Consider the following 27,653-nt stretch of genomic DNA (forward strand, 5'->3'; position numbering starts at 1 on the left):
GATTGGCTGAGGCTGGTTTGAGTGACAGACAGAAGGAGCTCTCAGAGCAGCGAGAGGCCAAAGTCTTCTCTGCGATAGGCTGCCTGTAGAGGAGGGGGGCGGGTGGTCCAGCTTCCGGCCCAATCAGGAGCAAGAGTTAGTCTGACCTTCGATTGCGATACAGAAGGGCCATGTTGGTTGATGGCGAAATGCCCAAACTCTGCTCACTTACATCACCTGCATATGTTATACTTTACTAAATACCCGAACCTCCTGTATGAATACAATAATGTGTTTCAAAACACAATAACACCGTTACAATCAATCTTTACAAAACCTTTTTTTGATACTGCTATAGATTCTTATGACTGTTTTCTTTGTGTAGGACCTATTTGGCATTTATTTCCCTAACTCTTGAATGCATTGTGCAATGAAGCCACATGTAGATGGCTTTGTGTACAGCCTATAGCAATTGCTAAAGTAAACAACACATGCTGATGTATCATATCATATAAAATACACATATATCATATATATATATTATATATATATATATATATATATATATATTCCTTTTCTCAAAAAGAAAAAAAGCCAAAGGAGTTCAATTCACAAATATATGAAAGGCAAATGCAGTCGATTTTAAAACTATTAACAGGGACTGTCCGTAGGCAAAGTTGAAAGTGTAAAGGTTTTTCAACATTTCAAAATATAAGTTTCAAAATATACAGTGATGTTGTACTACGCCGTGACCACCAGAGGGCAGTGTGTACTCTAATCCATCATATAAACTTCATTCTAAACTAAAGGCTCTTGTCAATATACTGGATACAAACACTCACATCAGAGCAGACCGATAGGTCCCGTAAACACCTTGAAAGTCCGTAATGCATCTATTCTCTGTCTATCAACTTTAATATCTCTTTCCATACGTACTCATATTTATTTTGTTGTTTGTTTACCATGTTGTAAATGTTAATTTCTTAATATTTTTAAAATGATGTCGAATGTACTATTGCACTGTGTGTATTTTTGCTCGCCAAACCAAGCCAAATTAATGAATGTGTAACAATAAACCTTTTCTGATTCTGATTCTGGTATTCTCTAGAACATTTTGATATACTATTGGACGTTTGATGCAAGTGTGCCAGAGCGCACTGAGACACACACACTCCCTCACTCATCTTCACCACCTTCACACAAAACAACAATCCATCTGATTACTGTAAACACATTGTCACTCACGTGCAAAGCTGCATGACGTAAGCACTTTCTATAGACTACTAGATTAATGGAAGAATTAGGAAGGAACGAGTGTGCAGGGACCCCCTCATCCCACAAGTCAGAAACATTCCCAGGATGACATGTGAGGCTGATCCCTGTGACATCTTATATATTATTTTTTGGAGGGTGCAGGTTTTTACATTGAGCACCTTTCTTGAAAGTACAGATTGTTTTGGTGGGTGATGAAAGTATAAATATTTGTTCAAAGTAAAGGCGTTTTTTTTGGAGAAGAAACATCTTTTTTATTATATTCTTACGCATCAGTAGGCCTACATTTATTTTTAGAAAGTGCTGTTACTTCCGTTTACGCTGGTGCCTTTTCTTTTTTTTTAATCAGTGCGTGACGCCAGTATTGAATAGAGAGAGCGAAAGAGAGAGAGAGGAGAGAGAGAGAGCGTGAGCGAGCGAGCGAGCGAGCATCAGTGTTGTTTCCACTGTTGACCTGAGAAGAGACAGGTTCATAGGTTCATCATCCCGGAACCGCCAGCGGCTTGTTTTCAGGTAAAAAAATAACCCGTCTGACCTTCAGCTCCGTGTTTTGTGTTTTGTGTTCATGACGTGCGCATTGTGTGTGTGTCGGGATGGAGATGCTGAGATGCTGAGTCAGACGGATGTTCAAAACAACACCCGTCAAAAAATCTGCCTCATCCTCCCGACTCTAACTCAACCAGCATCGCGTGTAGCTGCACGGTTGACCCAGAAGATGTTCACGCTTTTATTGATCTGCTTTGTTCCTCGTGTGCGTGTTTTTATTATGTGTTAGCGGGCGTTGTCCCCCCCCCCTCTTCCCCCCCGCATCTCGCCCTTCACTACGCACATTGGCCCAAACCCGATGAGCTTCGGTTTGCATGTCGTGCTTTTACATTGAGTCGTGATCACAGACGTCGCCGGAAGGTTTTGCCTTTGAGCCTTTGAGCCGAGCACCGGGGGCTTCAGCTCCTGGAAGGAATGTCTCCGGTCTGGTTTGTTGTAAAATGGAGGCTGGATGGAGAAGGAGGAGGAGGAGGAGGATGCTGGCCTCCCTCCGTCTCTTTCAACCTGCTGGTACATGATGCTTTCTACTAAATATACGGTTCACGAAAAAAAACGACGTTTTTTAAAATTATCCAACGATTATTAGGAGATGTTAATTGAACGTTCACGTTTAGACCATGTTTAATTTGCCATTTTTGTATCCTCTACATTAGAGCATATTATTATTATGGACTGCGCAGTTCTCAGTTGAAAGCCAGTAGCCTATTGCAAATATGGTCTAAATGTGATAAATGCCCTTTAAAACATAGTGATCAACCTAAAAGTATTAATAATTTACACATGTATCATACTAACAAATCAATAGTTTCCACTTCAGAGTCAAAGTGACGCAGGCAACACTTACTTTGTATTTATTGAGCAACAATTTCAAGGCAACATGAAACATGTTCTACAATACAATTACAGTGAAATAGAAAAATACTTGATTGCTGACTAACAACAACAAAGCCTCTTTCTTTAAATGTTTTTGACAAAGCCAGGAGCTGGTTTCAGTCGTGTCAAAAAGGAGACAATAACTGATATTTTGCAATTTGACGCAGCTAAGGGTGAAGGATGGAAGCTCAGGGTGAAGGAAGTAGCCTGTATATTCTACACAGCGTGTGCTCCACTCAGTTACTGGCTGCCAAACAGCATTGTTTACTTCCGCCGCTTCCCGACTGCATACAGCCGCATGACGTTTCCCTCATTTAAAACGGCCCAGCGTTTTACGTAGACAGGACTGTCCTTATGTTTTTTCTCGGTTATCACGTGGATTTTCTCTTCCCAATATGATCTGAGTTTTCCGGGCGCTCCTCTGTCCTTGAAGTTCCGCACCAGTACTCTACACCCTGGCTGTAGCTCCACTCCACGAGCTTTGTGCTCCACATCTTTTTGTATATGAGGCGAGGAGAATCGATCTCGGATCACGCTCCACGCCGAGATCCCATTTCCTCATGCAGCTCCCTGTAGATCAGTCGATGGAATGCTGCAGGTAGCACTAGTTGAGCATCTGACTTTCTGTCCAGGATACCATCTTCACTGACGTACAGCTTGTTTTTCTCCCTCACTAGAACAGAGATGTCATTGCGTCCGTCTTTGTGATGACACATTCTCACACTTTGCCAATGACTGGATCATCCTCTTGTGTTTTCTTTAGCTTTTCAATGGACACTTCTGCCACTGGGGATGTTACTCGTTCTTTTTCTACGTCATTGCATGCTGCAGTGATGCTAACTGGACACATCCAGGGCTCATGCTCGTGCAATTCAAGTCGCAGTGCCTCTGTGACAGTTGTTATCGCCTCTGGCTCCATTTCCTGTGTGCATGTGTGGACGTATTGCTCCATGCCCAGCGGCATTTGTGACAAGCCGTCAGCGTCTCCATTGACTGTTCAAGGCGGATATTTCATTGAGAACGTAAAGTCTGCGAATTCTGCTATCCACCTGTGTGCTGTGGCAGTCAGTTTTGCTGTTGTCAATACATAAATTCATAGATTATTGTCTGTATAGACAACGAAAGAAGGTGCGCGGTACAAATAATCCCTAAACCTTTCACAGATTGCCCACTTCATCGCTAAGAACTCTAGTTTTCCAGGGTGAAGTTGGTAGTTAGGTTCTGGAGCGGTTAGTGTTCTTGACCCATAACCGATGACAACCAACTTGCCTTGCTGCCTCTGATAAAGGAATGCACCAAGCTGAGAGACATCACAGTGTAACACTAACGGTTTCTCAAAGTCTGTGATCGGTATAGATGCAAAAGCTGCTCCAGAAGCTGGCAAAGCACTTCCTGTTGTTGTTCTGTCCAGATGATAGGCTGGCTTGAGGATAGCTGATATGACCTCTTTGTAACAGTTTAGCTCCACGCCTTCCTTTTTGTAATAGTTGTTTTCATCCTGTCACACCAACTCCCCTCACCTGCCTCTGATCACCTCGTTAGTCCCTCATTCCCTTCACCTGGTCCTCACGCCCTTCTCACCTGCAGCCCATCCCCTCATTAGTCCCTCACTATTTAGCTCCCTCACTTCCACTTGTCCTCTGCCAGATTGTCTTGTGTTTTCGTGCCAAGTTCTCCAGCGTTATTAGAGTTTATTCCTGACCTGCCTTTTCTGACCCTGCCTGCCTGCCCTGACCTCTGATTCTCTGCCCCGCCCCTTTTTGGACTTGTTTGCTTCTTCGACTGATCTCCCGGTTTTGACCCAGCCTGTTTCCAACCAAAGACAGTCATCTTTGTTACTCCTGTCTGTGTCGTGCTATTGGGTCCACTCTAATAGCTTCGTGACACTCTTACGTGTTCCCTTGCTCCTCATTGCATTTCATCCTTGAAGTCGACTACCTGGCGTGTTCTCAGTGGACAGCAGACTGGACAGCGGCTTGGCGCGTGAACAGTTTTGGACGTATGTCCGGTAGACAGGAAGCCTAACGTTTTCCTTAAGGCGCCGACAGTCTCAGGTTTGCGGTCTTGTAGTGCCTGCACTGGTGCTATATCTGCTGGATCCATGCAATAGCCATCCTTTGACACTATCTTCCCTCAAGAATCTCACTTTGTCTTTGTCTGTCCGACTTCACTGCAATTTTTGTCATCACCCTCTGAACTACCTGCCGCCTGTCCTCGTCTTCTTTCCACACTGTTCATCTCCAACAAAGCATTGTGTCACACTGTGTGTTGCTAAGTTTTGTCCCTGGCTCCAAATTGAGGGCCTCTCTGGCTTAAATACAAACTTTCATACTCGGGCAAGCATGCAGCCTAAAATATATATAGACATGGTCCTGGGTCCTGCATGTGGATGTGATTTGGTGGAGGACGTTGTGTTCCTGCTTAAAAACATACATGACATTACTAACAGGGTTCTCTCTCCTTTCTGACTCAGCTGCCGCATAACTCACCATGACTAAAGAGGAGGACCTGGAGGTCCAGGAGAAGGAGAGGCACGACCTGGAGGAGCAGGAGGAGGGCAAGCTCCAGAAAGAGGAGGAGGAGGAGGAAGAAGAGGAGGAATATGAGCTAGAAGAGGAGGACGAGGAGAGGGTCGAGGTGGAGGATGAGGAGGAGGAGGAAGAGGAGCAGGAGGGGAGAGAGGAGCGGGAAGAAGAGGAGGATCCACTGGCCGGTCCGGAGTGTGACGCCAATCCAGAGCCCGAGCCGCTGTCGGTGTCCGCGTATCAGAGTCCAATTCATGAGCCACGCCGCCGGGCCATGGTGCACCCCTCTGCCCAGGCACCGCTCCCCAAAGACTACAGTACGTCATACTACCTTAAATACACATCGTATAGACCAGGGGTGTCAAACTAATTTTCACCGAGGGCCACATCAGCGTCATGGCCGCCTCTTAAAGGGCCGGTTGTACCTGAAACTCTCTATAAACTACTCCAGAACATTTTGTAAAAATAACTCTCTTTGCATGTGATTATTGTTGATTTGAGTGTAGAAACATTGTACATAAGAACATATCTCTAATATTATCACATGAATCCATTTCATTTGAAACCTTCAAATATGGGATAGGATATTTTTCTGAAATTTCTTCTCAGAAAAGGTGATCATATGTCTTTCAAGCCGTCAGGGGCCGCATAAAATGATGTGGTGGGCCGGATACGGCCCGCAGGCCTTGTGTTTGACATCTGTGGTATGCACACTGTTACACCATATTAATACACTGCCGTGCTGTTAAATCACCTCACCCAGTTATTATTTCTCTAAAGTTGGTTATTGGTTTGAGTGAATGAGGAAATGAAGAAAAATTTTTTAAAATATGAATATTTCTGACTGTATAGAAGTCTATGAGAAGATGGCTCTTGATTTATTCCCTCAGTAAACATTGTGGACATGAGTTTACGTCAATTGCCAGTTTCAAGTCTTCAACACATCACGATGCTCATTTAGAAAATTCTGGTCCCATGTAGAGTAATCGGTCCAGCTGGGTTTGCTTTAGGGTGAGGCTGCCATGTGATTGGCAGGTCGCTTCCACGCCGCCGTACGGTCTGGGAGTTGGATACGTTTTTGTCTTACAGCTTCAACCTCAGTGTGCTTTCAGTTTCATGAAAGTTAATTGAAGCATATTGGCAGCCTCGGTTGTACTTTGCCCTACCCTCTCGTGTCACCTTCTGGGTGCACAAAGACAAAATGACAATGGAATGGCAAAAACAAGATGGTGGCGGCCCAAATGCCGAGCTTGCGAGTATGTCAATTTCCTATGAACACTCTGTACCCAATACATCATACGACTTTAAATACTCACTCCTACCCCTCACTAAAGTCATACCACCTTAAAACCGTGCTGACTGAAACAGACATTCGGTGTATCCACATTCAGTAAATACCCTTCCATATAGAAGACTTCATTGTTATGTTGCCTGGACATTTTTATAAAGAAGAAAACTTACATTTGCATTCTCAGATTGCAGAAAGTGGCCCACAGTGTTATCCTCTTCAAATCATACGAAGCAATTTGGACTTCTTAGCTTTGGCCCAGAGTTTTTTTTGTCTTGAATGTTATGGATAAACAATCAACAACAGATGCTGTCCACGCAGAGTCCGGCTTCTTATTCTTACAAAATAGTAATTTAAAAAAAGAGGTGAAAAGTAAAAACTCAATCCACAACATAGACCTCAGTGGATTGTCCGTGGACACAGACAGTATTAGTGACAGCTTTTCATCGATCGATTGCTTTGAAAAGTTCTGGAATGACTTCTGTGTGGACGATAGGCTCGTTGGTATTCATCAGACAAAATCAGAGCAGGCCAGCTCCATTATCCACTCTGCATGACCTCTCCATTATCCAGCAGTGAATAGGCCTACAAGGCATTTTCTGTCTTTAACAGGCAATCATTCACTCCAATAAAGAGGAAGGCTTAGATGCTGCAGTAGCATCAGATATGGCAGAACTTAAGGCTTTACGAGATTAAATGGTTCATCCAAACCTTTTTCTGTCCAGGCGGCCAACTCCGGTTCTGAGGAGTGAAGCTAATGTGGAAGTGTCTTCCACGTGCATTCTCTCTCCTGGCTATAACTGTGTGCTATAACAAAACAATGGGCAGCTGATGCAGCTGTGGAACACGCATAGACTGTGTGTAACAAGTGGACGTAGTCATGGGACGTGACCTATAGATTTGTGGATTGCCGTTTTGAAGCCTTGAGTTTTCAGTGTTTTGTCTGTTACCTGCTTTAAGGTCTATTTGACTCTCAATGGACCGCCATGCTGTATTGAAGAAGAATGGAAACTTCTATACAAACTGATTTCAATTTTCAACCTGAGGACTTAATGACTAACTTTTCTCATCTCCGTCCGCGTTCAGCCTTCACCTTCTTCGACCCCAATGACCCGGCCTGTTTGGAGATCCTCGTGGATCCCCAGACCACCATCCCGGAGCTGTTTGCCATCGTGCGTCAGTGGGTTCCTCAGGTGCAGCACAAGATCGACGTCATTGGCAACGAGGTGGGAACCCATAAACACAATCACACTGAAACACTTCCATCCCGGTTTTGTGTGTTTGACAGGATGGCCGAGGGAAGTCTCCTTCAGACAATCGCTGGCATCTTACTCCTGTAACATGTAACTCGTGCAACAACTTCCCCCACAAAGATGTTTTGAATTCTCATATCATTATTTCTATTTGGTGTGCCGTAAATTATATTGTTGAGATCTTCGTGTTCTGTTCCAGGAGTTGGAAATACTGTAAATCTGTTTATTTAATATGTTGTGTGTAGCTTTTCTCCTATAAGCCCAAGAGCACTGTGGAGTAATGCTGCTTTGTATCGTTCACAATACAATTATGAGCATCAGAGAAGGAAAAGTTGGATTGAGGAATTTCAATAACCCTCACTTGGGGATGATGAGAACAGTCTTATTGCCAACAAACTGGCACATTTCTGGCATTTACAAAGAAATGTAATCTAATATTTAGGAGCCAATTCAGCTCGTCAAAAATGAGGTGTATACTGTTCCTATTGGGTTTATCTCTTTAATGAACTGATACAAATATGTAAAATAATCAACAAAGACCTGATTACTGCTGGATTTCCACATACATCGATAAGAAAAAAAGCAACAACAAAAATCTTTAGACAAAGACCTAAATATGTTGAAATAAATGAGAACCTCCTAAAACATTGGAAAAGCTCAACAGCAGTGTCTCTTTCCAGAAACCCCAACCTGGTTGATCAATTCAATTCAATTCAGTTTATTTTGTATAGCCTATACTCACAAATTACACATTTGCCTCAGAGGGCTTTTCAATCTGTACACATAGACATCCCTGTCCCAGGACCTCACATCGGATCAGGAAAAACTCCCCAAAAAACTTTTACAGGGGAAAAAGTGAAGAACCCTTCAGGAGAGCAACAGAGGAGGATCCCTCTCCAGGATGGACAGAAGCAATAGATGTCATGTGACCAGAAGGAATCATTACAGAGTTACAGCACATTCAATAAATATGACAGAGTGGATGAATAGTTGGTAGTTGGCATGGGCCACGATCCAGACCTCCACGATCCATCGGGCAGATGGAGGTATCAAGACAACCCACGAACCTCGCTGTTAGCAGTTTCATTCATAGGAACTCAAAGCTCACGGTTCCTGGGAAGAAACACGGCTGTTGAGTTTCAGATGTCTTCCTAGCCATTGGAGCACCACATCAGACATTTAGTCCCGTTCTATTGGGCAGAAGGCGGACGTCTCTACGGCTGGTATCTCCAAAGTATTTACACCCATGAATAGCAGTGCAGGCGAGAGGACAACGATGTATTTTTGATGCTGGAGTTAACTGTCTTTGAAGACACTTTGAAGGTGTGTGAATCTGTGCTGAACTGTCTTTGAATTATCCAATCGTCGCCTCTCTGGTTTCCCGTCTCAGATCCTGAAGCGCGGTTGCCATGTGAACGACCGCGACGGCTTGACCGACATGACCCTGCTTCACTACAGCTGCAAGGCCGGAGCGCACGGAGTCGGTAAGATATCGTTTGATGTGGATCCAGTCAGTCGGATTCGACCCTGTTCCGCCATTTTGCAGCATTTGTAGGAAGATAATAATCGGTTCAAGGAAGAGCCTGCTGTTGTTTTCCATCTTTTAATTAGACCAGCAATGAACGGATTATGCTCACAAATATAATGTGTTTAGCCAGAGCGCGAAAGGTTTTCTCCGATAATCGATTGATTTTTTTTCCCGAAACATTTTGAATAAAGCGAGAAATGGCGTCACAGAATCACAACAGTTAGTTTAGTCCAAACCTCAACATTATTCACAAGCAATAACATTATTACATCTGGATCCATCACATTTTTTTCCTGTGACAAATCTCAATATTCTGTCAGTCGACGAATTGAATAACGGACTAATCAGCTGCACTTGTACATTTTCTTATCTTTTGCATGCAAACATCTGAATGAATCAATCAACCAAAGCTGTCAATCAAATGTCGTGGAGGAGAAGTATCGTAGAAAGTGTCACACCCAGAAGGGTTGAGTGAAAGGACTCCATTGAGCAAAGAGATGAGGTCCGGCGTCAGTCCAGTCGGTGACGTCCGCTGCATCTGCCTCTCTGAGCTCGGTCCTCCCCGTGTGTGCAGGTGACCCGGCGGCCGCGCTCCGTCTCAGCAGCCAGCTGATCACTCTCGGCGCCGACGTGAGTCTGAGGAGCCGCTGGACCAACATGAACGCTCTGCACTATGCCGCTTACTTCGACGTCCCGGAACTGATCCGAGTGCTGCTCAAAGCCACGACACCAAGAGGTACACACACATCACACACACACACACATCCCTCAAGGGTCAAAGCTCAAAGGAGGCGTGGTTAGAGCTGAATTGTTCATCTTTTGGTTTCTTTGCAGTGTTGAACTCCACCTGCAGTGATTTCCACTATGGCACAGCCCTCCACATCGCTGCCTCCAACCTCTGTCTGGGTGCAGTCAAATGTCTCCTGGAGCATGGAGCCAACCCCGTTGTCCGGGTAAAAACTCTTTCTTTAACTTTACCGTTGCAAGGTGACAGTCAACCTGGAGCTTATGATGATCATCATTTGTTTTCTCTACATTCCTCTGTCGGTCCGGCTGGATACCGTGTACTCCTCTGTATCTCTTCTGTGGATAACTAGAATGGGCACTCGGTAGAGCGCATACCTTCGCATATCACAATATTGGGCATTGAATTATGAACATTTTGGCATTATTTGCATGCCAATTGGATATAAATTGACCGCGCTATGGTAAAAAGAAGATGTTGACCTTTTCATGACCTTGACCATGACCTTTGACCCGATCGATCCCAAAATCTAATCAAATGGTCCCAGGATAATAACCAATCATCCCACCAAATTTCATGCGATTCGGTTTCATACTTTTTTACTTATGCGAGTAACACGCATACAAATAAATAAATAAATACACAGCGATCAAAACATTACCTTCCGCATTTTCAATGCGAGGGTAATCTTATCACATCAGTCATGATTCTATCCTGGCCCCCTCACGCCCCCTGTACCCTCCCTCTCTGCAGAACGATAAGGGCCAGGTTCCAGGGGAGGTGGTTCCCGACCCGATGGACATGACTCTGGATAAGACGGAGGCCGCCATGGCGGCCAAGGAGCTGATGCAGCTGCTGCTGGACGCCGTCCCTCTGAGCTGCAACCTTCCCAGAGCCACGCTGCTCAACTACGACAACATCCCAGGAAACCTGATGCTGACCTCGCTGGGGCTGAAGCTGGGCGAGCGCGTGATGCTGGACGACATGAAGGTCAGAGGCTCGCTGAGGATCAGGGGTGTTGGGAAAAGACGATTTGAAAAAAGGCGGTGAACTCTGCCGGTTGGTTAGCAGGAGGAACATTCAGGAAACAATCTCCAAACCAGACTTATTGGTTAAAGGATACTTTTCCTTCTTGTTATTAGATTGCATCAACATCAAAGATGAAACACTCACAGTAATGTTGGTTATTGTTACAACCCAGGTCTCAGGGGAAAGTCACAGACGCTGGAACCAATTGGAATTGGCTAATAAGATAGACGTATTTAAATAGACGTAACACTAATCCATCTTCATTTCGGCTGAGTAAAGGATGAGCGTCAACTATGACAAGGAATATATGGGAATCAGTTCAAATGTCCTCTTTGAACTCTCATCTTGGATGCTTCCCCAGGTCCCCTGTAGGAAAGGAAAGCAACATAAAACAAGTTGGAATCGCCAAAAATGTCCAAAAAGAAAAGACGACCTACATGTTATGTTAAAATGTCTGTGGAAATCTTGTAAATATGACCCTCGGTAGCCTTCAGCGAGTGCTTCAGCCTCACAGCGTACTAATTCATTGTAACAGTTGACAGATACAAGAGACACAGTGGTCATCTGCTTGTATGAATGACCGTTCCATTGTGCATTAGTACTACACTGGTGGTTTTACTGGTGGCCCTGGATTTGAGAGCTTGACTGGGTGCTCCTTGGGGGCGACTGTGGCTCAGTGGTAGAGCTGGGTCGTCCTTCCATCAGGAGTGGCAGTTTGAATCGCCAGCTCGGCTAGTTCATGCCGATGTATCCTTTACTTCATGAATGATGAGTGAAAGTCCTGATGGGCTGCCATCAGTGGGTCAATGGGTGTGAATGATGACATCGGGTTAAAGCAATCTGAGTGGTCGGACTACTAGAAAAGCGTTCTACAAGTACAGTCCATTCACCATTCCTCAGTCACATATGTTGAGATGAAGATGACCAATTACCAGCAATAATGTTTGTACTTTAATGTCAAATGTGTCAGGGTGTCGTAGCCAGAGAGAGATCGGACCCAAATGCCAACAACGCTTCCACAGAAGATTTAATCCTTTACAGAAAACAGGTGACGCACAGACACAAACGGTTCGAACCCACACTGGGGAATGAGACGAACAGCGTTTAACCCTCCTGTTACCTTCACATTTACTAACATCTTTTACCCTTTTTGACCACAGCAATTAAAACCTCAAGAAAATGATTAGAATTAATATTGTTTCCCACGTTTAAGTGTCAGGTACTTTATGTTTGTTTGTTGACGACCTAAATAGCCCTTTAAAGAAATAAAAAAGTTGATATTTCTTATATGTTCTACACAGTGAAAAACAGCCCATGGGGTCAAATTGACCCCAAAGAACACCGATGCGTACAAGTTGTGTACAAGACATTGAAAACATATCGTCGTGTGAATTTTATTTTTTTCCAGTTGTCCCCCATAAATTAGGAAAAGTCATGAAATATAAAGAAAAAAAATGATGTCAATAATTTTTTTTGAGATTTAGAAACATTGAATGGGGTCAAATTGACCCCAAAGGTAACAGGAGGGTTAAATACACAGGGAGGTGATTGGACACTGGGGAACGAGACACAGGTGGACACAATGAGGGCGGGGCTAGCAATCACACAGGAGGAAACAATCAGGAACAGGGCAGACAATACAGGGCAGGAAATGCAGGGAAACGGATGACACGAGAGACGGGGACTTCAAAATAAGACACAAGACAAGACACAAAAACTCCGGATCATGACAGAATGGACTCACAGAACTGAAAGGTACGGAAACAAAACCTGAGCCTCAGTTCTCCATCGACCATATTCACATATGGGGCATGCTGCTGATTTATTTGCTTTCTACATCCTTGTTTGATTTCCAAATGTTATTATTTTTTATAGCCATGTTTTCTATAAGTGAGCAGTGGGATCATCCTTCAGATAGAAATGTATGTAAGCACTGAGCTGCGTCCACTCGGGCTGGATTGTGTTTACACCAACCTACAAAATATACATGACATTGGTATGACCGTGTCAAAGGTAACTGGACTGGATCAAACTAGGGTGTGTGACATGTTATTGGTCTCAGTAACCAATCAGAATTTTTAATATTCGTTTTGGACGGTCAGTTTCTATTTGTTGCCTGCATGGTGTCTTCTCAAAATGGTTTAACACGGGACACGTGCTGCGGCCTCCTGCGTGAAAGTCCTGTGTTTGTTTGACCCGTCCATCCAGTTAAGTCGAGTGCTTTCTGGTGGACAAATGGTATTTAAATGACCCCAAACCTAGTTTAGCAATATCTATTCTGCATTGCACATTTCAAGACAACAACTCAGTTCAATAGATGGGTCGACATAAAAAATCAAGATGACATTTCTGGTGCTTCGCGCTCAAAGCCGGCGTTGTTTTGTGTGATGGCTGCCTTTTTGTCCTTCACACCCTCCCAATGTTTGAGCTCTGAACCGCGTGTTCTCACTGTGTAGCTCCAGAGAGACCAGAGCAGAGACGACAGCCCGCCTGCAAACCACAGACAGGTTGGTTGGACCGGGCGCCGGCCACAAACGTAGACTAACTGACCTGACCCACACCACTCTGACAACACGCTCTCTTCCTGTCCCCCACGGCTCCTCCCTTTACCTTTCATCAACAAATACCGCAGCAGACACTCAGACTATGTGCCTCCATGCAACCTAGCCTAACCTAGGGGATCTCTGCAGTCATGTTTCCAGCACGGGAGAGACTTCCCCTCTGACCTCGGATCTTCCTCTCTGTGTGTCTCTCTCAGCCCGGCACTCTGAGGTTTTGTGGCACGACAGAGTTCGCCAGCGGTCAGTGGGTTGGCGTGGAGCTCGACGAGCCGGAGGGAAAGAACGATGGCAGTGTGGGCGGCGTCCGCTACTTCGTCTGCCCTCCTAAGCTCGGTAACATCATGGTCCCTCGACCCCTACAAAGACAGCTCCGCTTCCTCCTGCTGTGTCTGCTGGCTTTGAGGTTTCATTGAGCTCGTCTTTTTCCCGCAGGCATTTTTGCCCCGGTGTCAAAGATTTCCAAAGCCGTGGATCAGGCGCTGTCATCTGTCACCTCCACCCCCAGAACCCCCCGTATGGACCTGGCCTCTCGTCTCACTGGGAAGGCCAAGAAGGAGAAAGGGAAGAAAGAGAAGGAGAGAGGGAAAGGTAACATCGCTCTGATGTTGTCTGTGTGTCCAATATTTGGGAATATCAAAGATAACATTTCTCAAAAGAGACGACTCGGGCCTTTCAGATTACAAAATGTCATCCATGTGTTCCTGAGGAGTCAGCTGTGGATCTCTGTGATGCAGTATGATTTTTGTCTCGGTGCGTCCTCAGCCCAGAAGAAGAAGAAGTCGCCGGTCGTCGTCCATCCGCTTGATCCCGATGGATTGAACGTGGAAGTTGGAGACCAGGTTCTGGTGGCCGGACAGAAGCACGGCATCGTCCGCTTCTACGGAAAGACCGACTTCGCCCCAGGTCTGTCCTCTGGGATGATATTTTACTCCTCAGCTGAGGCTCATCTGAATCAAAAATTGTAATCGATTGAAATTTGAAGACTATCAAATACAATACGTACAAATGTGCAAAATCTAACAAATTGGTTAGACTAAAGTAACCGGCTGAGATTATTGAAGCTCTTTTGCCTTTTGTTTGTTTGTGTTATTACTGTTTGTATGCGTTTACTTACTAATTGAATGTAATGTAATTTTAAAACACGTCCTAGTTAATGCTAAACTGTGTGTGTGTGAACTAAGCTACACTGCTGCAACAGAAACAAATGCTAACACAATAATTTTATTTTTGTATTTTACATTTATTTAACCAGGAAAAGCCTCATTGAGATTAAAAATCTCCTTTACAAGAGAGTCCTGGCCAACAGCAGCAGGAGCACATGACACAAAGTTCCAGACATAAAACGTAAAACAGTGACAGACAATATAGAAAAATAAAGAAAGATCCTTTTTTAGATCACAGTATGAATAAAACCAAAACTAAGACTCAAGTCCTCATAACCCAGTTCACACAGGTGTGTATGCCTCCGTCAAAGAAAACATCTCCAACCAGATGAACTTATACCTCCAACTCTTTAAATTGTTTTTTAAAAACACCGAAAGAGAACCGGTTCCCGTCGACCCAGATCAGTCTGCAGCAGACCGAAAACCTCTTTCCTCTCGATGAGATCCACCAGGACGACCTATTCGTTATTATCTCATCACTCGTGGTGAAGAATCCAAGAATAACGGGAACACCACTTTTATTTCTTCCTTCTTCTGGTGGACAGAATGATGAGCGATGAGCTCGGCAGGTGTGACCCGAGCTCTCTGTGTCCCTGCAGGTGACTGGTTCGGGGTCGAGCTGGATCAGGCCACAGGGAAACACGACGGCTCGGTGTTTGGAGTCCGCTACTTCAGCTGCCTGCCCAAATACGGAGTGTTCGCTCCACCCTCCCGGGTCCAGAGGTAAGAGTTCAGTGAAATGTTTAACACATGTTCAATTCCCTGTGGCATACGGTACCTCCAAGTCTCTGAACGCACGACTGCTTTCATTCGTGTCATATCAGAATCGGAGGCCCCAGAGAAGGCTTCGAAAATGACAACTCCATGGTGAAGAAGGTCCACCAAGTCACCAGTAAGTACCACTGCAATGAACCAACAAATACAACCGCTTAAGAGAAACTGTCAGAATTATAGACTAAATGTGTATAATTCACTGTTTCTTGTTTTCTTTAATTCATATTTTAATATGTGTTTGGACGTGATGTGTGTGTGTGGACATCACGGGCTGTCCCTAGTGCCGGCTAGGGTGGGGCAGTGCAAGGGAGGAGTAAAAACAGTCAAAATTGAAAGGTTTAAAAAAGAAGGGGAATATTTATTCATCAAACAAATCAAAAAAAGTCCATTACTCAACTAAAAGCGTCCCGGGGGAGAAAAGGGTTCTTTAAACGAAAAACTTATCGTCGCAAAGTCCATGTGACAAAGTCCTCCTCTTCGTAGTCCACTTGGGTCGTGACCTCGTCCTGGATGACCTTTCACACCTGGCTTGTCCAGCTCCTTCCCTCCATGTGCTCTCCCCTCTGTCTCTTATCAAGCTTCCCAGCCCTGCCTCAATTAGATGCCCGAAGCACCTGCAGCTGGGTGAGTGGTGAGGCAGTCTGGGAGATGTAGTTTCCGCCAGAGCGGCCAATTTGTAATGTGGCCGCTGTAACTGAGTGGGAATATAGCATCCCTCCACTCCCTGTCCCTTTGTGATGCCTCACGCTTTATCGTAAAAGACCAATGAAACCTTGACCCAGAGGCGTACGCTCACGACCCTGGAGGCAGCACCTCCTGCTTGTGTTCGGGTTGTGACCTTCACGCGAACCCTTTCAGTCAGCCGTCCTCTTCCTGTGTGTCCTGCAGTGTCACAGCCGAAGCCTAACTTCAACACGATGCCTTCCCCCAAAGACTTGACGTCTGAGAACTCCATATCCAGGTGAGCGACGAGCCGCTCCCATCACACTCCAACCTTCGGCCTTAAAATAGCCGAACGTATTGAAATGTCCCTTCAGAGTTGATGCTGCATGCATGTCAGGGGAAGTGGAAGGTCGAGAAGGTTAAGATGCACACGTGTACAACTGGAACAAGACCAGATGATAGTATGAGGATGGAAATACCTGAGTCCATTCACTCAGGCATTTTACTTTCATACAACATTTAGTTACATAGGTATTTCCATGTAATGCCACTTTCTAATTCGACTCCACTACATCTCAGGGGGAAATACTTTACTCCTTTAGATATATTATTCGTCAGCTCAAGTTCTTTTACAGATTGAAGTAAAGTATTTTAAATGAGCTCCATATCAACCTTATGTTGCTATTTAAGATAAGATAACATAAGATGAGATAAGATGAGATAACATAAGATAACATAAGATAACATAAGATAACATAAGATAAGATAAGATAACATAAGATAACATAAGATAAGATAACATAAGATAACATAAGATAAGATAACATAAGATGAGATAAGATAAGATAACATAAGATAAGATGAGATAAGATAAGATGAGATAACATAAGATAACATAAGATGAGATAACATAAGATAAGATGAGATAACATAAGATATCATAAGATAACATAAGATAAGATGAGATAACATAAGATAACATAAGATATCATAAGATAACATAAGATAAGATGAGATAACATAAGATAACATAAGATAAGATGAGATAACATAAGATAACATAAGATAACATAAGATAAGATAAGATGAGATAACATAAGATAACATAAGATGAGATAACATAAGATAACATAAGATAACATAAGATAAGATGAGATAAGATAAGATGAGATAACATAAGATAACATAAGATATTCCCTTATTAGTCCCACAGTGGGGACATTTTAGGATAAAAATAAAACACAATAACAATACTAAATACTAAAAAACTAAATATACAGAGGAAACAAAATACTAAATAGATTACACATGATTGCATCAACATGCAGTAAAACACTTTAACTTACTTCTACTGAAAAGTAATTTTCATTTCAGGACTTTTACTTTCCAGTATTACTACTTTTACTCAAAGGAGGTATCTTAATAAATCTGTAATAAAGCACGACATCCATTAGATGTGTGTGTGTTCCCCTGTACTGGGGACTCTAGTTGATATGATCGATATTTTTATTGTTAAGTACCGTGTCATATGAATATTTTTGGCTTCACAGTTCACTTTAACTGAAGGAATAACTGCTACTCCAATATGACATGGATGCAGAATGTCCTCCTCCTCCTCCTCCTCCTCTCTGTCCTCATCTCCGTTCTCTTCTTCTCTTCTCCACCAGGTTGCTGTTCTGCTGTTGGTTTCCATGGATGCTGCGTGCTGAGATGCAGTCCTAACCGCTCCCTTCTTCCTCCTCTTCGTCTCCACCTGATCGATCTCTCCTCTTTTCTCTATCTCTATCTTCATCTTCTCCTTTTATTTTTGTGTGGCTTTCCTCCCTCTGTCAGCCAGGCTTCTCGTGGTGAAACCCCGCCCCCTATTCTCTCTTACAGCCCGAGTCCCTCGAATTTAGCCGTTCTATAGCAACATCTATAGTGCCTTGTATCCGATCCCAATGCCACGCGTTCCTTTCGTGACACTGAGCTGAAGCAATCACGTCCCATCTCTTCGTCGTTCTCATCCCATCACCCCGGCGTTGTCCAAGTTCCGTCTTTATGCGAGCCAACAAAAACCACATGACTTCCCTTTGTGCTGCTGCATGTTTTTGCGATTGCTGCTGCGCTATTTGGACCGCACCACATGTTGGTGGTTGGCTCCAGCGGCAGCTTCACATCGGGCATTAATGCCGAGTCACAACAATGACGTCTGCCAAACAGATCCCACCATCGCACATTATTCTGAGCTGGAGAACCATTGCTCTTCGGTTAAATGTGTGTGTGTGTGTGTGTTTTACAACCTGGATTGATCTCAGATGTCAAACTGAAAACAGGGTTATTCAACCACTTGCTTTTTTGTCATTTTATCATAGTATTACAATCATATTTTTGTATCTGTACGCAACAGGCATAATTTAACCGTGGCTCTTGCTCTCTATGAAATGATATTTCCGGCTCTAGTTAATTAATTTAGAGTTTGTGTGTTTCAAAACAAATTTGAACAAATAGCTGGATTTAAGTTTTTGATTCATCACCTGGAAAAAGAAAATAGATTCAGCTAATGTGGTTGTTAATAGATGAAGTTGTGTACTTCCACTTTATATTGATTCAACGCCTTGAACAGCTGTTATTAATAATCAGAGTATTGCCAAACTTAGAGTTCAAATATAGTATATTATGGAGTTACTGTCAATCACAATCTATCGTGAACCAAAAGTGCTAACAGACCCAAAAAGACGACTTTCTTCAATGCAAGTTCAAAATCTAAAAAGTGTTCTCTGCCATGCTGCATGTGACGTTGATGTTTTTTGTGTTGAAGCCGTCACGCTTGCGTCTGAATATAAGCTTTGTTTAAATCTCACGGCTCTGTGCCCCCTCATCAGACATTCATCTCCTTTCCTAACGTAGAGACGTAAACCCTGGATGAGGAGTCGAAGGTCTCCTCGATGCTTTTCTCCCCGACCCCTCATCCCTCTTTCTCCATTCAAATACGACGTTGCTTTCCTCGGTAAATGTGGGCGGAGGGTCAAGAAAAACGTGCGCTAAATGTTGAAATCTCGCCGCGTGTGAATTATTGAAAACAGCAATATGTGAAGCGTGTGGCTTTCTCTGTGTGGACGTGGTTCTTGTGTTAGTGGCTCCTCACACACACACACACACACACACACAGCGGTGAACCCGACCGCAAATGTTCTGGGAGATTCAGACGTTTCCATACAAAGTCGCAGCAGCAAGTGAACATACTTTTTAAAATTTGTATTTGGGGTTTTATGATTTGATAAGTTGCTTTATTGTAAAGGTGTGTGTTTTTTTTTTTTTTTAAGAATATAGATCTTGGATTTAAATTTCTTTAAACCAGCATCTGAAGCCGGTAAACTCACTTCTCTCTTGGCTGCCGGGCCTCGTTGGGCTGCGATCGGACCGACGCTGGTCGTTCTCGCCTCTGAAATCATCGTTTTGAAACACATTAAAGATCAAATGTTGCAAGTCATATTTCAGTGAACAGATCACAGATCGGATCAACAGTAACTCCTGCCCTGCTAGAGCTTATGTCAGGCTGCTACTCATTGAATAAGAAGAACAGAAATGCGTTTTTCCCTTTCATGGAGGAACCGGAGTTATGAAACTGCAATCTATCCTGAATTCGATCTGTTAGTTTGGACTTGACAAATATATTGTTGTGCAACGTTCCTGCAACTCATCAACGAGGGGAAGTTGAAATTGTATACAAAGCGGATTTTTAAAGTTTTATTGAAAACACGAAATTAACCCAAAAATTCGGATTTTTCACATCTGTCTAACTGAAGTCAGACATAAACGGCTCTCTGACCCTTTTGATTTAGTATTCTCTTAGTTTTTGGAACCCAATGTTCTGCAAGGCCTCACGTTATCACACTCTGCAGATGACTCCTACATTACTACTGTTTCCTGCTTTTCCCTGCCGGGCCTCTCAAACCCAAACAATAGAGCCTAATGAACTAAAGTAAATCCACTCGTTGTCGTCTACATCTCGTTTTAATTTCATACAGAACGTTGTTTCGCTCCAAATGCGCTGCTCGCTGTTCAATGCTGAAGCTACACCAAGTCTTTCATCCCAGGTGAACGTGGAGCTCAGTGATGGAGAGGTTGGTCTGGATCCAGTAAACACCCAGTAAACACCCAGTAAACACCCAGTATACCGTCAACACGTCCCAGTGAAGTCTCTGTTGACCAAAGTGTTCCTACTGCTGTGTAATCGTGTACTGCACCACTGAATCATTTCAAGACCTACACAATGTTACTCAAGCTCCACTCGTGACATATTCTCATTTGATTTGTTCAACAGTGTATCAGGGCCATTAAGAATAAGAATAATTCTGGAGCCCGAGGGAGATTCATTTACTAAATTCTTTGAAATTTAAATCATGAATATAGGAGAAAGAAACTTGGAAATATTGTGTTTTTGTTGTTGTCAAAGAACCACAAGGTTGCAAGGTTGGATGACCTCATCACAACCTTGACTTGCACCGCATCAGCTGACTCTAAGCCATATTTATGGTTGTGAGAACTTGCATGACAAAGTTAGAGGAAGGATCCGGAAAAGAAGATGTTTATGGGTTTAAGTACATCTATGGAAATAAGATTAATTTCATAACATTTAAGTGTCACGAAGCCACTTGAATTGAGAGGGAAATGTCTTTATTCTTAGAACTTTGGATTTTTCTGGAATGAATCCCGTCAATGACTGATGTGTTTCAGTGGAGGACATTTACAGTTTAAAGATGTATTTGTATCGCTCCTCAAGCAGTCAAAGGGTCAAAAGTAATGTCATTGTTTTTACTCTGAATACTTTGTTTTTTTTAATGAATATTAGCCCGCTCTGTAATTATTATTTTCCACATACACTGGCGTTAATGCTGTTGTATTGATTTGCTCCATATAAAAGGACTGTGCTTTTTTTTCTTTGTTTCACCAGTTTTAACATTGAAACGTCTTAAGAATATACAGTATATAGCCTATATTTTGATAACTTCACTAAGTGTACTTTTTGTTCTTAGTTTTGTAGAGTGTGTGTGTGTGTGTGTGTGTGAGTAACTCCTGTTTTAAAGTGAGTGAGGCGAGCACGAGCATCGGACGTCTTCATCCTCACAGATACTCACTGCATTCTGTCTCTCTCTCTCTCTGTATTTTCTCGTTGGGGTTTTTCAATATATGTATCTTATTCTCAGTAGCATGGAAATGCTTCTAATAATAACAGTGACAACTCTATGAATATAATAAAGAATTTGATGTTGTTTTTCTACCTCTCCTGTCCATTCCTTTTACTCACAAGAAACACATTCATGTTGTTGTTCAATTCTGTAATGATGTAAACAGTCAGTTATTATGAAGCCTGATTTACTGATATTGATATTTACTGAATTTTTGAAGCCTGATTTAACAAAATGTAAACAGACTCCAGGATAAGTAAACAATGTTTTTTTGTGCTTTCCTAAGAATATAAAGCAACGTTTACATTTCAGTTTATTGAAAATATACTTTTGGCTTCAGGAGACAACTTGGTTATAGTTAGGCCACACAAATAGTGAGTTAGTGAGGAAATTATGATTTGGGTTAATAATCAACGTTGACTTCTCGTCTCACGCGGCCACAAACAGCTGAAAGACCTTTCTTTTGTTGTCAGTAATATGGTATTTGATTATTACTACTGATGGAGATATATTGATCAATATCTATATTGTGATATGAGACTAGATATTGTCTTAGATTGTGGATATCATTTGTTCACTGCAAGAAGGGTTCAAACTAATTGTATTTAAGGCTTGCAGAATCAGTAACTTCTTTTAAATCACTTCTTAAAACCCATTTTTATAGAACAGCTTTTAAGTGATCGTCTTTTTATGCAGAACTTTGGTTCCCCTAATTTAGTTTCTGTTTTAAATTTATTTTGTTTTTAATTAATTTTTAATTAATTATTAATATATTTTTAAATGTAATTTGTTTCTTGCTATTCCATTTGTTTTGCTTTGACTGGCGCACTTTGTAAACAGTTTTTAAAGGTGCTATATAGTTATTTAGTTCAATAAACTGTTTTAATCTAAATTATTAATCTCACTTGTATACAGTGATCTGTAAAATGGAGCTCATGGTTCTTCTATACATCTTAATGTAAACGGTGATTTGAACAGGTTTTACATCAATACATTAGGAGAGCAACCAGGAGTTTTAATGAAGACAAAAAATGGGAAAAAAGATATCTAAAAGGATTTTGGACTAGAGGATTTAAGATATGGAGCATCACAAATCAAGGCTTTGTATGAGAGAATGATTTAACATGAGATTCTTGATTTTACATGAAGCCAGTGCAGTTAAGAGTGATGGGATCTCTTTTCTTACGAGTACACATTCTGGAGTAACTGAGACTTGCAGTATTCTAGTCTAGAAGTAACAAAAGCATTAACTGCTTTTCTACATCAATTTGAGACGAGGTCTAATTTTGTAATGGCCGTAGGTGAGAAAGAAAAAAAAAAAGCAGTCTTAAGAGAAGAGTTTTAGGTGAAAGTTAAGTACAAGTGCCAATCAAAGATAATTGAATTCTCTAAACTTTAGAAAAGATAGAAATCAGGAAGCTGCATGACCTCCATGTTTTCATGTCTTAGAGACATGCTTGAAAGTTAGCGAGCTGGTTGGTCTAGTCTGGCATGAAAGATATGAGAGTATCTTCTGAACAACATTCGAGAAATGACATTTTGGACTTTGACCGCAGCACCAGTCTAGTGACAGTTTCCAAGCGCACAGACTTATTTTCAAATGTCCCTCAGATCCCATCTTCTGTGGAGCATCAGCGTCTGTGATTGAGTTGGGCCATTCAGTCATGAGTTTCAGGAATAGAGCCGAGTAAACCAGCGGTCTGAGAAAATAAAAAGTTTATTGTAGTTTGCTTTGACAGTCAACGTCTACACAGTAAACTCAAGGGCGTCGATGCAGCCGGTCATCATCTCGTGTAGTGGCACTCGACTCCGATGACGGCACTCTGGCTCCTCGTGATGTGACTCCCGTCAGACACTTTGGGGTCGTAGATCAGTGTAAAGGCATAAATTAAGTAATCCTCGGTCATCTAAGAAAGAGAGAGAACTACTTAGTAACATTCCACTGAAAGTACATCACCAATGCATTTAAAGAGCAAAACCCTCACCACTCGTTGGCTGCCACAGTCGTGCAGCTCGTATTCAAAGACCAGCACATGAGCCCAGTGGTCGATCTCAGTAGGGGAACAGCCACCGAGTGTGATGTCCTCTGGGTCGATCAGCTTGCCAAGGCCCAGCAAGTCCTGGCTCACTGCCACCTGGATCCTGCTTTCCCCACACCGCACAGCCACGCGGTTGCCAGTCTCTGGTTTCCGCAGTTCAAAGTTGACAGGGGACACCTTCACCGAATCCACTGGATCTTCTGGAAACCTCCAGGACAGAGAGTCGTCCACCGGCTGGATCTGCTGAGCCCGGAACATGGCGGCTTGTTGAGTAGACTTCCTGGAGGGCCCTCTCTCAGGCGCTGCTGCTGCCCGCTCAACTCCAACTCCCAGGTAGTTTGGTGCTCTGGTTCTGAGGAATCTAGCAGCACTGAAGCTGACGCACACGAGCACAACGCCCAACACAAGAAGCTGGCTGGAGCCCATTGTTGCAGACACAGAACTGGGGATGCAGATTCCTCCAGCACGGCCACTGCAGGCTGAAATAGGCAGTGGCTCCTCCCACTGACTCGTTAGCTTGATCGCTTTGCACAGGTATAGATCTCACAGCTGCACAGGCCTTACTAATTAGGAGAGACCAATGTATGTCTACCAATAATATAATAACAAACTTCAGAATTTGGTGAAAATGAAACGATGAATCAATCAAGTGGTCAGAGTAACTAAGGTCATGTATTCAAGTGCTGTTAACATATTAAGATGTTTTTTTATTTTGTGCTACTTTGTACTTGACATGACATTTCGCACTAAAAGTAACTATAACAATAGTTAATGGTTAATTTGCAGATTAAGGGGTCGTATGTATAATGAAATATCAGATTATATTTTTAAATAAACTTGCAACAACGGGATTTCTTTGACGATTACAAATTTGTGAAAAATATTCTTTGCAGCAAAGGAGAAGGTGGCGTCTGTGTAACATGTAGTAGTATAATATAATGTAGTGAGGCTCCGAGACATTCTGTACGGTTTCAAATATTTCATGTCTTGCAGATCACCTTTTTTATTTAATGTCAACCGTACTGAGTCTTCCCTCATCTTCCCTCTTCTTCCTTCTGGGATGTTCACATCAATGATTCCTTTATTGATTTTAGTACAATTATATATCCCTGGCCTTTAAAGGAATGGTTGTTTTACACTGGAACCGACCAACATTGAAAACAGCGTTGAAATCAATTTACAATTGTTTCATCGTCAAGAGATTATTGATTTACATTAAAGTAAACAACGACATAAGACATCATTTCAATTGCATTTACTTTTCAATGAAACAGCTCAAGGTTACAAACCTTCACATGGTCATTTTAATAATTTACATAATAATACAAAATAATTTAAAGCTAGAAAAGTCACAAAGAGGTGCGTTCATGAATTCAATTTGACGCTCAACACCAAACAGATCCTTCTGTTTCCATATGATTAATCCATATCCATATCTGATTAACCAAACGGAATAAATTCAACAGCTCCAGTTTATCGAAATGTCCAGTTTGTTCTCTGATTGGCTGTTTAGGAAACGCACCCTGATTAGTGATGAAACTACAGTTTAGATCAAACAATCAGTCCAGAGTTCAGTTATCAGATGTTTTGTCTTCAAGTGGTAGCTGCAGAAGTGACCCTAAACAGGAATTTGTCAGCTGACCTTTGACCTCTGAAGGCAAGAGTGCCTGCACAGGGTGCCGCAGGTGGACAGTTAGTTGCATTCAGAGAAACGAGGTGAAGAACTTCTTCTCTGCACCAGCGCTTCGGGAAGGGGAGGTCGTTTTGACCTTTGACCCGCTGCGCTGGCGCTTCCTCCTGGCTCTGCGGTTCTTAAACCACACCTGGAAACACAAAGAGAGACGGAGAGGAGGTTCGTTCCTGTATGTTCTCTTGGCAGCAGACATTTAAATTTACTACATTTTAACATAAAATATTAAGTACAGCAATAATATGAATTCACATTTGCCTGGAGAGACAGACACCCAAAAAAAACATACATTCGAGTAAAAACAAATATGCTTATCAACAATGTTTCCCCTTTGTATCATACTAATTAAATTAGTTATTATGAATACAACATTTTATAATAATTTCCCCTAAAAAAAACATACTTAAGTTGGCACATAATAGTAAAAAAAAAACTTCTTGGTAAATATATGCGTAAAAGGCCGCAACCTGGAGAGGTTTCATGCGTCTCTCTTCCAGTGCGTCGTCGCGCCGGACCAGTGTTGCCAGGTCCGCGGTTTTCCCGCGGAATTGGGCTACTTTTGAAGTATTGCCGCGGGTTGAATTTTTTGTCCGCTGGTTCGGGTAGACCTATTTTGCATGCAAATTACATGAATATCTTTAAATAAAAATCCATATTTAAAATGAAATTTATTTATACCCAAATCCTACCAAACTGACTCCAGATCAGCACGTACGCGCCGACACATCCGCGCACACAGTCGAGCACACTCTCACTAGCATGAAGGAGTTATGGGCATATTTTGAGTTCTGATATTGGGCTGGTTTTTGGGCTGGTTTTATTGGCCATTGGGCTTGTTTTGTCACACAGACCTGGCAACCCTGCGCCGGACTCACCCGGACGATCTCCTCGTTCAGCCCGCTGCTCCTCGCCAGCTCTGCGCGCGCATCCATCGTCGGGTAGGCGGTGAGCTCGAACAGCGACTCGAGGCGCTTGGTTTGGCTGTCGGTGAACACCGTCCTCGACCGGGCCTTCTGACGCGTCTGCGGCTGCGCGGACAACCCAACCCGCTGGTAACCGGACAACTGCTGAGCATCTGCTAAAAAAAAGAAAAGAGAGCCACGTGATCAAAGCGTATGAACTTTAAGCTTATTTTGTCAATGTGTAAGAATAAATCTAAATAAAAAATAAAAGTTTGCCAAAGCACACATGTCCAAGTGGATGTGACAATACCTGCAGGGCCGTGGCTGCTGAAGTGCACGTACACTCCGGGGTTTGAATACACACCGGAGAGGTCAGTGTGATGGAAGCCGGCTCTATACGGGGCAAACGCATCGCGGAGACTCATCTCTCGGTACTGCAGACAGCCCGGCACCGGCAACAGCACCGGCGGAGGAGGCCTGAGTTCGGGGATCCCTTGGAGATACCCGCCCGGGGAGAAGTCCATGCCCGACGGCCTGAGTCCGAGCTGCGGGGAAAGGATGCGCTCGATGCTGAAGTCCGTCACTCTGCTCCCGTCCATGATGCGGCTGTGACCTGAGAGCCCCGAGAGGGCCGCGCAGTCCACTTTTAAACAGAAGCGAGGTCCATCAGACACCTGACGGCTCTTTAACATGCTAATGCGAGCTTCAATCACACAGTGTGATGGCTTCATGTCAGTCAGACATGACTCGAAATGTAGACTTTGATTGAACCTCTTGAAGCTGCTGACCCTTTGAACGAGAGTGATGAGAGTGATGATGGGACGTCTATGGAAACCGTTTATTTAAACTGGAGGCAGTGGTCTTGTTCATCACATCAGCTGTTAACTTGCACTTCACTTCAAACGACATCCACAAACAGGACGACGTGCACACCCACGTGGTTTATCGCGAACCTTTTGATTTTGTCCCACGTGGGTGGACATTTGTATAATTAATTTCGTTGCAGATTTTTTATATATGTTGGTCTGTTTATTATTTTTAATCTACTCACATGAATGCAGCACACAGTGCATTACAGATAAGGACACTATATAATGAACATGGTAAACAGGGATAGAATGCCATAATTTATGTGTAAATTGACAAATTAGTCAAAAAATAGGAAAATAAGAGTATGGAAAAAAAGACTAATGGGGTACGTAGAATGACAGAATGGAAAATACAACCCACTGAGTAATCATAATCATAATTTAGCAACTATTTCAGACATATTGTACTCTGTGATATTTAATAGCTGTTTAAAAAATAACTAATTTAAAAGGGATTTCTGAATATATGTGGTTTTATTAGTTTCCCTCTTTCACTTGTTTGAGGATCTTTTAATGAAACGTAGACAGCTGACATTCACGCTCGGCCTAATATCAGAACCCATCTCTATCGGTCTGACTATATGGAGAAGCCTCTGGGGCCACAGGAATATTTTTGGGGCTCCGGTGCAGCCGGTGGATATTTGGGCCGAAACCTCCTCCATGTCGCCCAGTGTTTGCTCTCATGGGAACGATTACCTGCATTCCAACTGGGATTGATCAATACTGATCGGACTACAAACAGAAACCACGACGATTCCCATTGCACCATCGTGTCCCGTTGCT

The 27,653-nt window shown here is 43.0% G+C and overlaps 2 protein-coding genes across 2 annotated transcripts; one reads left to right on the forward strand and one right to left on the reverse strand.

The window, feature by feature from the left end:
- The first annotated feature begins 1,676 nt into the window (after positions 1–1,676).
- clip3 (CAP-GLY domain containing linker protein 3) lies at positions 1,677–21,459 on the forward strand. The gene is made up of 15 exons (XM_056441988.1): positions 1,677–1,764; positions 5,144–5,512; positions 7,570–7,709; positions 9,127–9,220; positions 9,839–10,000; positions 10,099–10,217; positions 10,763–10,999; positions 13,495–13,545; positions 13,797–13,932; positions 14,032–14,187; positions 14,362–14,502; positions 15,362–15,485; positions 15,587–15,654; positions 16,425–16,497; positions 17,867–21,459. Exons 2-15 carry the CDS (start codon positions 5,161–5,163, stop codon positions 17,919–17,921), a joined length of 1,908 nt encoding a protein of 635 aa, XP_056297963.1. The 5' UTR covers positions 1,677–1,764; positions 5,144–5,160; the 3' UTR covers positions 17,922–21,459.
- Positions 21,460–25,112: 3,653 nt separating this feature from the next.
- On the reverse strand, positions 25,113–26,693 carry dharma. The gene is made up of 3 exons (XM_056442049.1): positions 26,312–26,693; positions 25,975–26,174; positions 25,113–25,232 (listed from the first exon to the last, which is right to left on the reverse strand). Exons 1-3 carry the CDS (start codon positions 26,691–26,693, stop codon positions 25,113–25,115), a joined length of 702 nt encoding a protein of 233 aa, XP_056298024.1.
- Between the last annotated feature and the right edge of the window lie 960 nt (positions 26,694–27,653).

The sequence above is a fragment of the Pseudoliparis swirei genome, chromosome 20, assembly GCF_029220125.1.
Source record: "Pseudoliparis swirei isolate HS2019 ecotype Mariana Trench chromosome 20, NWPU_hadal_v1, whole genome shotgun sequence".
Classification (NCBI taxonomy): Eukaryota; Metazoa; Chordata; class Actinopteri; order Perciformes; family Liparidae; genus Pseudoliparis; species Pseudoliparis swirei.

What these genes read in the sequence shown, in the direction of transcription:
- clip3 (XM_056441988.1), top strand. Translation starts at nt 5,161, where the DNA reads ATGACTAAAGAGGAGGACCTGGAGGTCCAGGAGAAGGAGAGGCACGAC. An exon ending in CAAAGCCACGACACCAAGAG is followed by an intron (nt 10,001 to 10,098) that starts GTACACACACAT and finishes GTTTCTTTGCAG; the next exon opens with TGTTGAACTCCACCTGCAGT. An exon ending in TCTGAGAACTCCATATCCAG is followed by an intron (nt 16,498 to 17,866) that starts GTGAGCGACGAG and finishes CTTCTCCACCAG; the next exon opens with GTTGCTGTTCTGCTGTTGGT.
- dharma (XM_056442049.1), bottom strand. Translation starts at nt 26,693, where the DNA reads ATGTTAAAGAGCCGTCAGGTGTCTGATGGACCTCGCTTCTGTTTAAAA. An exon ending in CAGCAGCCACGGCCCTGCAG is followed by an intron (nt 26,175 to 26,311) that starts GTATTGTCACAT and finishes TTTTTTTAGCAG; the next exon opens with ATGCTCAGCAGTTGTCCGGT. An exon ending in TGAACGAGGAGATCGTCCGG is followed by an intron (nt 25,233 to 25,974) that starts GTGAGTCCGGCG and finishes TTGTGTTTCCAG; the next exon opens with GTGTGGTTTAAGAACCGCAG.